Raw genomic sequence first — 12,189 nt, 5'->3', positions numbered from 1 at the left:
ATTTGGGATGCAAGCCCTGTCCTCTGTTACTCTCTCGCAGTATGTAGAAGGTCTTAGGAAACCGGTGGACTGTTCTGTTCCAGTCTTTTACACAAGAGGGTTACTCAATCATGGGTTTCTCATCATCAAATACAAGTGTTAATCTAGGGTGTGTTCTGGTGTGCAGGTACAGTATGTAATGTAGCAGACAGTTAGTGCTGTGTTGTAACCTGCACATCCTCTATCTTTTGGAGTCACTTCCTTAAGAGGATCCAGCTCTCCACTTTTTTTTAAAGAATGATCTGTGAGTGAGCGTCACGTTGTCTATTATCTAAGTTACAACACAGAAACGTGTGTGTCATCGTGGGCCAATATATTCCGGTACCTTTCTCCTTTAAACGTGGCTACCCTGCCGTAGTTCATGAAGTCCTCCTCCCCGGTATGATAAACAAATTCACCATCATTGCTTCCATTTTTCTGCAGAGTGGGAAAAGAATGGAAATCCTTTTAAAGCGCATATTTTATTTTCTCAAATTATTATTTAATCACCACACAGAACTTTATGTGGCCATGGCAACCCCCAGCAGACACAACAGGTTGCAGTGACCATTGACAATATATCATGTTCTGTAAGTCCAACAACTCCTTTTTATTTGACCTTTATTTAACCAGGTAAGAACAGATTCTTATTTTCAATGACGGCCTAGGAACTGAACTGTCTGTTCAGGGGCAGAACGACAGATTTGTACCTTGTCAGTTTGGGTGTTTGAACTTGCTTCTGGTTACTGGTCCAACGCTCTAACCACTAGGCTACCCTGCCGCCCCAAGGCTACAGTAGGTGAAAACTTAACCAAAAACTTATTTACAGACCTTAGTGAGGAACTGAGTAGGTCAAATTCTTCATTTTGTATTGACTCCGTGGACACCTACCTTGTACATGAGGCCAAAGTACTCGTCGATCTCTGGGTTCATGGGATGGATGCGGGACAGCAGAGGGTCCTTGAAGCCCCACAGCAGCTCGTTGACGGAGCGCGTCATGAACATGCCGACATGAAGTGAATTCATCCAGATAGATACCATCGAACTCTTCCAAAAACTATCCTTCACCTTGTTCATCACCGCCTGAGGGAGGGAGAGGGGGGGAGATTTGAACCTGAAAACCCTGTTTACTCAGCACAACGTGAAAACACTGAAAATCCGGTTACTCACCACAGCTGGGATATTGATGGTTGTGATCATGTCATCATCAGGATCACCTACAGAGCGCTCTGGCAGGAACACAAATGTCTTGGGTTGGTAGGCAGACACTCTGGTCCCATTATCTACAAACGTCACATTTTCTTTGGGCCTGTACTCCCTGGAACAGAGCAGAAAAGAGCAGACAAGAGGAAAGTCAGTCTCTACGAACGTCACATTTTCTTTGGGCCTGTACTCCCTGGAACAGAGCAGACAAGAGCAGACAAGGGGAAAGTCAGTCTCTACAAACGTCACATTTTCTTTGGGCCTGGACAATTTGACAAAGCAACTGCCAAATTTACCCAACATCCACTTTTTGCAATATAATGCTTACTTATTTCAACATATTCCATCACAAATCGAATAAACCAGACTAGGTAATTAGGTTAGGTTAAGAACCCAGATTATCCTGACTAGGTAATTAGGTTAGGTTAAGAACCCAGATTATCCTGACTAGGTAATTAGGTTAGGTTAAGAACCCAGATTATCCTGACTAGGTAATTAGGTTAGGTTAAGAAGCCAGATTATCCTGACTAGGTAATTAGGTTAGGTTAAGAACCCAGATTATCCTGACTAGGCAATTAGGTTAGGTTAAGAACCCAGATTATCCTGACCAGGTAATTAGGTTAGGTTAAGAACCCAGATTATCCTGACTAGGTAATTAGGTTAGGTTAAGAAGCCAGATTATCCTGACTAGGTAATTAGGTTAGGTTAAGAACCCAGATTATCCTGACTAGGCAATTAGGTTAGGTTAAGAACCCAGATTATCCTGACCAGGTAATTAGGTTAGGTTAAGAACCCAGATTATCCAGACTAGGTAATTAGGTTAGGTTAAGAAGCCAGATTATCCAGACTAGGTAATTAGGTTAGGTTAAGAACCCAGATTATCCAGACTAGGTAATTAGGTTAGGTTAAGAACCCAGATTATCCAGACTAGGTCATTAGGTTAGGTTAAGAACCCAGATTATCCTGACTAGGTAATTAGGTTAGGTTAAGAACCCAGATTATCCAGACTAGGTAATTAGGTTAGGTTAAGAAACCAGATTATCCAGACTAGGTAATTAGGTTAGGTTAAGAAGCCAGATTATCCAGACTAGGTAATTAGGTTAGGTTAAGAACCCAGATTATCCAGACTAGGTAATTAGGTTAGGTTAAGAAGCCAGATTATCCTGACTAGGTAATTAGGTTAGGTTAAGAAGCCAGATTATCCAGACTAGGTAATTAGGTTAGGTTAAGAAGCCAGATTATCCAGACTAGGTAATTAGGTTAGGTTAAGAAGCCAGATTATCCAGACTAGGTAATTAGGTTAGGTTAAGAACCCAGATTATCCAGACTAGGTAATTAGGTTAGGTTAAGAAGCCAGATTATCCAGACTAGGTAATTAGGTTAGGTTAAGAAGCCAGATTATCCAGACTAGGTAATTAGGTTAGGTTAAGAAGCCAGATTATCCTGACTAGGTAATTAGGTTAGGTTAAGAAGACAGATTATCCTGACTAGGTAATTAGGTTAGGTCAAGAACCCAGATTATCCAGACTAGGTAATTAGGTTAGTTTAAGAACCCAGATTATCCAGACTAGGTAATTAGGTTAGCTTAAGAACCCAGATTATCCAGACTAGGTAATTAGGTTAGGTTAAGAAACCAGATTATCCAGACTAGGTAATTAGGTTAGGTTAAGAAGCCAGATTATCCTGACTAGGTAATTAGGTTAGGTTAAGAACCCAGATTATCCTGACCAGGTAATTAGGTTAGGTTAAGAACCCAGATTATCCAGACTAGGTAATTAGGTTAGGTTAAGAACCCAGATTATCCAGACTAGGTAATTAGGTTAGGTCAAGAAGACAGATTATCCTGACTAGGTAATTAGGTTAGGTTAAGAAACCAGATTATCCTGAAATCAAGTGTGCCTGCTGTAAAACTGATGTTTTTTGCTCTAGCCATGGACGTTGGCATTTGTTTAAGAGAGCGTCCTTTGGTGCATTAACAGCAGTAACCCACTTCTCTCATCATTGACGATGAAATGGCGATCTACTTTAAAAAATGGACTAAATAGAGACTATTGTGTTATGGGTTAGATGGAATGCTATATGTGCAAATGTATTTGTAGCAGGAGACGAGGTACATACGAGGCCTGTCTTTGAGACAGAATGTTTACATAAGACTCATAAATTAAGGTTGGGGTGATAGTCTCTGGGGGATGATAGTCTCTGGGGGATGATACCTCTGGGGGACCTCTCTGGGGGACACCTACAACACCCGATGTCACAGGTAGGAAAAAAGATCAATAACCACCCGAGCCACTGCCTGTTCACCCCTCTTCCATCCAGAAGGCGAGGTCAGTACAGGTGCATCAAAGCTGGGACAGAGAGATTGAAAAACAGCTTCTATCTCAAGGCCATCAGATTGTTATACAGCCATCACTAGCACAGAGAGGCGGCTGCCTATCTACAGACTTGATATCATCGGCCACTTTAATAAATGGAACACTAGTCACTTTAATAATGCCACTTTAAGAATGTTTGCATATCTTGCATTACTCATCTCATATGTATGTACTGTATACTGTATCCTCCACTATCTATTCTTTACTATTGCATCTTAGCCGCTCTGTCACTGCTCATCCATATATTTTATACTTATATATTCTTATCGCATTCCTTTACTAGATTGTGTGTATTAGGTTTTGTTGTGTAATTGTTAGATATTAGGTTTTGTTGTGGATTTGTTAGATATTACCTGTTAGATAATGCTACACTGTTAGATCTAGAAGCTACACTCGCAATAACATCTGCTAACCATGTGTATGTGTCACGCCCTGGCCATAGAGAGGCTTTTATTCTCTGTTTTGGTTAGGCCAGGGTGTGACTAGGGTGGGCGTTCTATGTTATTTTTTCTATGTTTTTGTATTTCTTTGTTTTTGGCCGGGTATGGTTCTCAATCAGGGACAGCTGACTATCGTTGTCTCTGATTGAGAACCATACTTAGGTAGCTTTTCCCCACAGGGTTTTTGTGGGTAGTTGCTTTCTGTTTTTGTGTCTGCACTAGACAGAACTGTTTTGGTTGTTCTCTTTGTTATTCAGTGTTCAGTTCGACTAATAAATCATGAACACTTACCACGCTGCACCTTGGTCATCACCTACTTCCACTAACAGCCGTTACCAATAAAATGACCAATAAAATTGGATTTGATGATACCATTCCTCTATGTACAGTGGGGCAAAAAAGTATTTAGTCAGCCACCAATTGTGCAAGTTCTCCCACTTAAAATGATGAGAGAGGCCCGTAATTTTCATCATAGGTACACTTCAACTATGACAGACAAAATGAGAAAAAAAAATCCAGAAAATCACATTGTAGGATTTTTTTGCACAATTGGTGGCTGACTAAATACTTTTTTGCCCCACTGTATATTTTTACAGGAGATAGCTTGTAGGAGAGGGAGGACAGCTAACTGTGCACAATATAGAGACTATTATGAACGTTACGTTGAACGTTAACACAGGCCCAGATCATGGTGAGAGAGATAGAGAGAGATAGGGTTGGCATAGCAGATACTAATGTCAACTTTCAAGAAACCTGTGACTCAAGAGTTTTATTCGATTGGATACTCTTGGCAACAATGCAAAACGTTATGTTTGGCGTAAAAGCAACACAGCTGAACACACCATCCCCACTGTCAAACATGGTGGTGGCAGCATCATGGTTTGGGCCTGCTTTTCTTCAGCAGGGACAGGGAAGATGGTTACAATTGATGGGAAGATGGATGGAGCCAAATACAGGACCATTCTGGAAGAAAACCTGATGGAGTCTGCAAAAGACCTGAGACTGGGACGGAGATTTGTCTTCCAACAAGACAATGATCCAAAACATAAAGCAAAATCTACAATGGAATGGTTCAAAAATAAACATATCCAGGTGTTAGAATGGCCAAGACAAAGTCCAGACCTGAATCCAATCGAGAATCTGTGGAAAGAACTGAAAACTGCTGTTCACAAATGTTCTCCATCCAACCTCACTGAGCTCGAGCTGTTTTGCAAGGAGGAATGGGAAAAAATGTCAGTCTCTCGATGTGCAAAACTGATAGAGACATACCCCAAGCGACTTACAGCTGTAATCGCAGCAAAAGGTGGCGCTACAAAGTATTAACTTAAGGGGGCTGAATAATTTTGCACGCCCAATTTTTCAGTTTTTGATTTGTTAAAACAGTTTGAAATATCCAATAAATGTCGTTCCACTTCATGATTGTGTCCCACTTGTTGTTGATTCTTCACAAAAAAATACAGTTTTATATCTTTATGTTTGAAGCCTGAAATGTGGCAAAAGGTCGCAAAGTTCAAGGGGGCCGAATACTTTCGCAAGGCACTGTAAAAGTCATTTCCAAGTTTATGTAAGTTGAACAGTAGGAGGCTAATGTTCAAGAAGAAGGACTGATGGGTTCTTTTAAACATTGTGTCACGATCGTCGTAAGGACCAAAATGCCGCGTGGTATGTGTTCATGATGAAGTTTTTAATTAAAGTAAGCCCTGAACACTGAATACAAACTATACAAAACAATAAACGAATAACGACCGTGAAGCTAGAATGAGAACTGTGCTGAACACAAGCAACTAACATAGACAATCACCCACAAACCAACAGTGAAACCCAGGCTACCTGAGTATGATTCTCAATCAGAGACAACTAATGACACCTGCCTCTGATTGAGAACCATACGAGGCCGAAACATAGAAATAATCATCAGTTACAGTAGAGGCATGAGAAGTGCATTAGTCTGGTTTAATGGGAGGAATGTCCATTGGCAAGGAAAAGTATGTGGACCCTTTGGAATGACCTGTAAGTCCTGCATAAATTGGTCATCGTATTTGATCAGATCTTCATCTAAGTCACAACAATAGACACTTCCGCCGAACGTCGGTCCCTCTCCTTGTTCGGGCGGCGTTTGGCCTTCGGCGTTCGGCGGTCGACGGTCGTTGACCTTCTAGCCATCGCCCGATCCACTTTTCATTTTCCATTGGTTTTTGTCTTGTCTTCCATCACAACCTGGTTCCAATTCCATCAATTACGCGTTGTGTATTTAACCCTCTGTCCCCCCCCCCATGTCCTTGGCCGTAATTGTTTGTTGTAGTGCTTGTGCACGGTATGCTGGTATTTACTGGCTTTTATTTGACCCGTTTATTGTATTGATTCTGTTGACGGTGGTTTATGGATATTAAACACAGCGGTTGTAAATTAGTTTCTGCTCTCCTTCGCCTGACTTCTCTGCCACCAGTAGCATCGCATTACAGACACAGTCGGCTTAAACTAACAACACACAAACAATTATCAGTTTTCATGTCTTTATTGAACACACCGTGTAAACAATCACAGTGCGGGGTGGGAAAAGTATGTGAACCCTTGGATTTAATAACTGGTCGACCCTCCTTTGGCAGTAAGTAATAACCTCAACCAAACGTTTTCTGTAGTTACGGATCAGGCCATTAGATTTGCAATAACGCCTGGGAAAGGAATGCCTGGGGAAGGAACGCCTGGGGAAGGAACCAAAGGGAGTGACAAACTCAGAAAAAAAAGAAATGTCCCTTTTTCAGGACCCTGTCTTTCAAAGATAATTCGTAAAAATCCAAACAACTTCACAGATCTTCATTGTAAAGGGTGTGAACACTGTTTCCCATGCTTGTTCAATGAACCATAAAGAATGAATTAACATGCACCTGTGGAACGGTCGTTAAGACACTAACAGCTTACAGACGGTAGGTAATTAAGGTCACAGTTATGAAAACTTAGGACACTAAAGAGGCCTTTCTACTGACTCTGAAAAACACCAAAAGAAAGGTGCCCAGGGTCCCTGCTCATCTGCGTGAACGTGCCTTAGGCATGCTGCAAGGAGGCATGAGGACTGCAGATGTGGCCAGGGCAATAAATTGCAATGTCCGTACTGTGAGACGCCTAAGACAGCGCTAGAGGGAGACAGGACGGACAGCTGATCATCCTCGCAGTGGCAGACCACGTGTAACAACACCTGCACAGGATCGGTACATCCGAACATCACACCTGCAGGACAGGAACAGGATGGCAACAACAACAGCCCGAGTTACACCAGGAATGCGCAATCCCTCCATCAGTGCTCAGACTGTCCGCAATAGGCTGAGAGAGGCTGGACTGAGGGCTTGGAGGCCTGTTGTAAGGCAGGTCCTCACCAGACATCACCGGCAACAACATCGCCTATGGGCACAAACCCACCGTCGCTGGACCAGACAGGACTGGCAAAAAGTGCTCTTCACTGACGAGTCACGGTTTTGTCTCACCAGGGGTGATGGTCGGATTCGCGTTTATCGTCGAAGGAATGAGCGTTACACCGAGGCCTGTACTCTGGATCGGGATCGATATGGAGGTTCCGTCATGGTCTGGGGCGGTGTGTCACAGTATCATCGGGCTGAGCTTGTTGTCATTGCAGGCAATCTCAACGCTGTGCGTTACAGGGATGACATCCTCCTCCCTCATGTGGTACCCTTCCTGCAGGCTCATCCTGATATGACCCTCCAGCATGACAATGCCACCAGCCATACTGCTCGTTCTGTGTGTGATTTCCTGCAAGACAGGAATGTCAGTGTTCTGCCATGGCCAGCGAAGAGCCCAGATCTCAATCCCATTGAGCACGTCTGGGACCTGTTGGATCGGAGGGTACCCAGAAATGTCCGGGAACTTGCAGGTGCCTTGGTGGAAGAGTTGGGTAACATCTCACAGCAAGAACTGGAAAATCTGATGCAGTCAATGAGGAGGAGATGCACTGCAGTACTTAATGCAGCTGGTGGCCACACCAGATACTGACTGTTACTTTTGATTTTGACCAGGGACACATTTTTCCATTTCTGTTAGTCACATGTCTGTGGAACTTGTTCAGTTTATGTCTCAGTTGTTGAATCTTGTTATGTTCATACAAATATTTACACATGTTAAGTTTGCGGAAAATAAACACAGTTGACAGTGAGAGGACGTTTCTTTTTTTGCTGAGTTTATATAGGGCAGGTAATCAAGAAGGTGATGGAGTCCAGGTTAGTGTCATAATGCGCTGATGCGCGTAACGATGGTGACAGGTGTGCGCCATAACGAGCAGCCTGGTGACCTAGAGGGAACACACGTGACACATAGGCCTCACTCCCCCTGTCTGAGATATCTACTGCAGCCCTCATCCTCCACATACAACACCCATTCTGCCAGTCACATTCTGTTGAAGGTCCACAAAGCACACACATCCCTGGGTCGCTCCTCTTTTCAGTTAGGTCGGGTCACCCAAAAAATGACGTATTGCAGCTTAAAAGGAATTTGAAAGGATTTACTTTTACTTTTGATACTTGAGTATATTTAAAAACAGATACAGAGTAAAAGTAGTATTTTACTGGGTGACTTTCACTTTTACTTGAGTCATTTTCTATTAAGGTATCTTTACTTTTACTCAGGTATTACCATTTGGGTACTTTTTTCACTTTGACCTGAGAGGACAGGCTTGGCTCCATCCAGGAAGTACCTGTTAGGTGCGTAGTCCTACCTGTATGTGTAAGGGCCGACCTGAGAGACGACAGGCTTGGCTCCATCCAGGAACTCATCTGGGTTGGTGACGTTGAAGAAGAAGTATTGCATGAAGACGGGAGGAGGAGGGTTTTTCCACGTCTCAAACACACGACTACCCTCTGTCAGAGTTATCTCCTAGAAACAGAACCACATCAGTTAGTATTCTCTTCACCTTGTCCCCCCCCCCCCTCCCAATCTATAGACAGATGCTGGACAGAGAGAGACGGCTGGTGGACGACATTAGTGTTCTTTATGATATCATTCAGGTTGATTAGAATTGTTTGGTTGATCAGGTTTCTGTTCTAAATTCCATTTCTCTTGATCTCGGACACCAGAACCAAATCTTGTGTGTGCTCGGCATTTACAAGAGACATTCACTCAAAAAGAATACTATAGAAAATAGTGAATGAGGGTTTAGGATTGCATGCAATTAATTCTCACAGGAGAACAAAAACATGCTTGCCTGGGGAGTTGGGGATGTGGGATGGAGGGGGGGGGGGGGGGATGGATAGAGGGAGAGGGAAGGATGGGGGGGGCTACCATAAGGCGTAGATGAATAGGAAAGACCCTCTCTTTGTCTATGGCAAGGCTCTCCAACCCTGTTGAGACAATAACAGTGTGTGTGTGTGTGTGTGTGTGTGTGTGTGTGTGTGTGTGTGTGTGTGTGTGTGTGTGTGTGTGTGTGTGTGTGTGTGTGTGTTTGTGTGTGTGTGTGTGTGTGTGTGTAGAGACTGATCATGTGATTGATTAGTGAGTTTATTGGCCACCCCGTTATTCATGGCACTGATCTTCATGATCAGAACACATTCCTCAGGGCTGAGCACATAGAGAGAGGGGAGAGAGAGAGAGAGCTAGCGAGAGAGAGAGAGAGAGAGAGAGAGAGAGAGAGAGAGAGAGAGAGAGAGAGAGAGAGAGAGAAGGGGTGGGGAGAAAGAGGGACAAAGACCCCAGCACAGGGACAAAGACCCAAGCCACCAGGGGGCCTGAGGAAGGGGTGGCGTGTGAGGGGTTAAGAGATCAGTCTCTCAGCCTCTCCAACGACAAAATGTCCAGCTGAGTAGCTTGGGACAATGTGCCTGTCATCTTAAATAGAAGGGGAACAGAGACTGGAGGCTTCCAGCGTGGAAGATGAGAAGTTAACTCTCCACCTATAGCATACCAGTATGCTTACAGTTTTGTTATTTCTAAGCCACTTTCCACAACAACAAAGACACAGCATTTGCTGGGGCAGGAGGAAACATGTAGGCGTTGATGTTTTCATTAGCGAGGACATACTTATTCTACACAGGCATGTTGCTAGAGGTGGAAACCAAGGTTGTTCATATCATACGCCAGTCCTGCTGCTACACAGCCGTCTCTAAAGTGTTGGAAGGCATTGTTCTGGTCTGGCCAAGGTCACCTGTGGTGACCCTTTACTACAGTGACCCAGATAGAAGCTGTGGAGTTGCAAAACACTTCAGGTCTGCATTCCAAATGGCTCCCTATTCCCTATATAGTACATTACTTTTAACCAGATGCCCTATGGATGCACTGGTCCCTATGAGCGCCGGTCAAAAGTAATGTACTACATAGGGAATAGGGATCCATTTGGAATGCAGAACCAGCTCTCGCTGTTACCCAATAAGCCTGCCTGCCATGCTCAGAGGCTTACCACACAAAGAGGGCCTGCTGCTGAGTTCTGTGGTTTCAGTAATGAGCTTGAATCTGTCCCAAATGGCAAACTATTCCCTTGACAGTGGGATATGGTCAAATGTAGTACACTATACAGTATAAGGGATAGGATGCCATTTGAGAGACAACCCTCTGTCCTGCCATGAGGTGATGTGAGGAATGGTCTGACTCTGCTATGCCGAGGTCAGAGACAATAACAAAGTGTGTGTGTGTGTGTGTGTGTGTGTGTGTGTGTGTGTGTGTGTGTGTGTGTGTGTGTGTGTGTGTGTGTGTGTGTGTGTGTGTGTGTGTCTGTGCACCTGTTGAATGTTTTCCAGCATGTTGTCATGGCTATCACTCACCTTATCTTAACCCACACCAACAGATAAAGAGGATGAAATGACGGCAAGTTACTACCTTGTTACTACCTGGTTACAACCAAGTTACTACCTGGCTACTACCTGGTTACAACCAAGTTACTACCTGGTTACTACCTGGTTACAACCAAGTTACTACCTGGTTTCTACCTGGTTACTACCTGGTTACAACCAAGTTACTACCTGGTTACTACCTGGTTACAACCAAGTTACTACCTGGTTTCTACCTGGTTACTACCTGGTTACTACCTGGTTACAACCAAGTTACTACCTGGTTACAACCAAGTTACTACCCGGTTACTACCTGGTTACAACCAAGTTACTACCTGGTTACAACCAAGTTACTACCCGGTTACTACCTGGTTACAACCAAGTTACTACCTGGTTTCTACCTGGTTACTACCTGGTTACTACCTGGTTACAACCAAGTTACTACCTGGTTACTACCTGGTTACAACCAAGTTACTACCTGGTTTCTACCTGGTTACTATCTGGTTACTACCTGGTTACAACCAAGTTACTACCTGGTTACAACCAAGTTACTACCCGGTTACTACCTGGTTACAACCAAGTTACTACCTGGTTACAACCAAGTTACTACCTGGTTACTACCTGGTTACAACCAAGTTACTACCTGGTTTCTACCTGGTTACTACCTGGTTACTACCTGGTTACAACCAAGTTACTACCTGGTTACTACCTGGTTACAACCAAGTTACTACCTGGTTTCTACCTGGTTACTACCTGATTACTACCTGGTTACAACCAAGTTACTACCTGGTTACAACCAAGTTACTACCTGGTTACTACCTGGTTACAACCAAGTTACTACCTGGTTACTACCAGCTCTGGTTGTAAACTAATTGGTTTTAATGATGTTTCCACCAGTTTTGCACGCTGAGAATAATCTTGTGTTAATCTATATTCTACACATTTAGGGCCAGTTTCCCGGAACACACACTAAGCCTAGTCCAGGACCACAAAGCAAGCTCAACAGAGAATATCCATTGAAAGTCATTTTTAGTCCAAAACTATGCTTATCTGTGTCCAGGAAACTGGCCCTGAAAGTTGGTATTACTATATGATTAACAACTATCTATATATATATATATATATACAGTTGAAGTCTGAAGTTTACATACACCTTAGGCAAGTACATTTAAACTCAGTTTTTCACAATTCCTTATTTCAGCTTTTATTTCTTTCATCACATTCCCAGTGGATCAGAAGTTTACACACACTCAATTAGTATTTGGTAGCATTGCCTTTAAATGGTTGAATTTGGGTCAAACGTTTCGGGTAGCCTTCCACAAGTATCCCACAATAAGTTGGGTGAATTTTGGGCCATTCCTCCTGACAGAGCTGGTGTAACTGAGTCAGGTT

The 12,189-nt window shown here is 43.3% G+C and overlaps 1 protein-coding gene across 1 annotated transcript in view; it reads right to left on the bottom strand.

Moving 5' to 3' along the window:
* scarb2b (scavenger receptor class B, member 2b) overlaps positions 1-12,189 on the bottom strand; it is a 65,033-nt gene that overhangs the window by 36,655 nt on the left and 16,189 nt on the right. Inside the window, exons 2-5 of the mRNA XM_036936807.2 lie at positions 8,757-8,914; positions 1,189-1,336; positions 910-1,101; positions 365-456 (exon numbers count right to left, since the gene is read on the bottom strand). Of these exons, the coding sequence (XP_036792702.1) occupies positions 365-456; positions 910-1,101; positions 1,189-1,336; positions 8,757-8,914 (590 nt within the window). The remainder of the gene's footprint in view (positions 1-364; positions 457-909; positions 1,102-1,188; positions 1,337-8,756; positions 8,915-12,189) is intronic.

This window comes from Oncorhynchus mykiss, chromosome 12 (genome assembly GCF_057628025.1).
Source record: "Oncorhynchus mykiss isolate SJ-2025 chromosome 12, ASM5762802v1, whole genome shotgun sequence".
Taxonomy (NCBI): Eukaryota; Metazoa; Chordata; class Actinopteri; order Salmoniformes; family Salmonidae; genus Oncorhynchus; species Oncorhynchus mykiss.
This window is presented reverse-complemented; position numbering and strand designations above follow the sequence as displayed.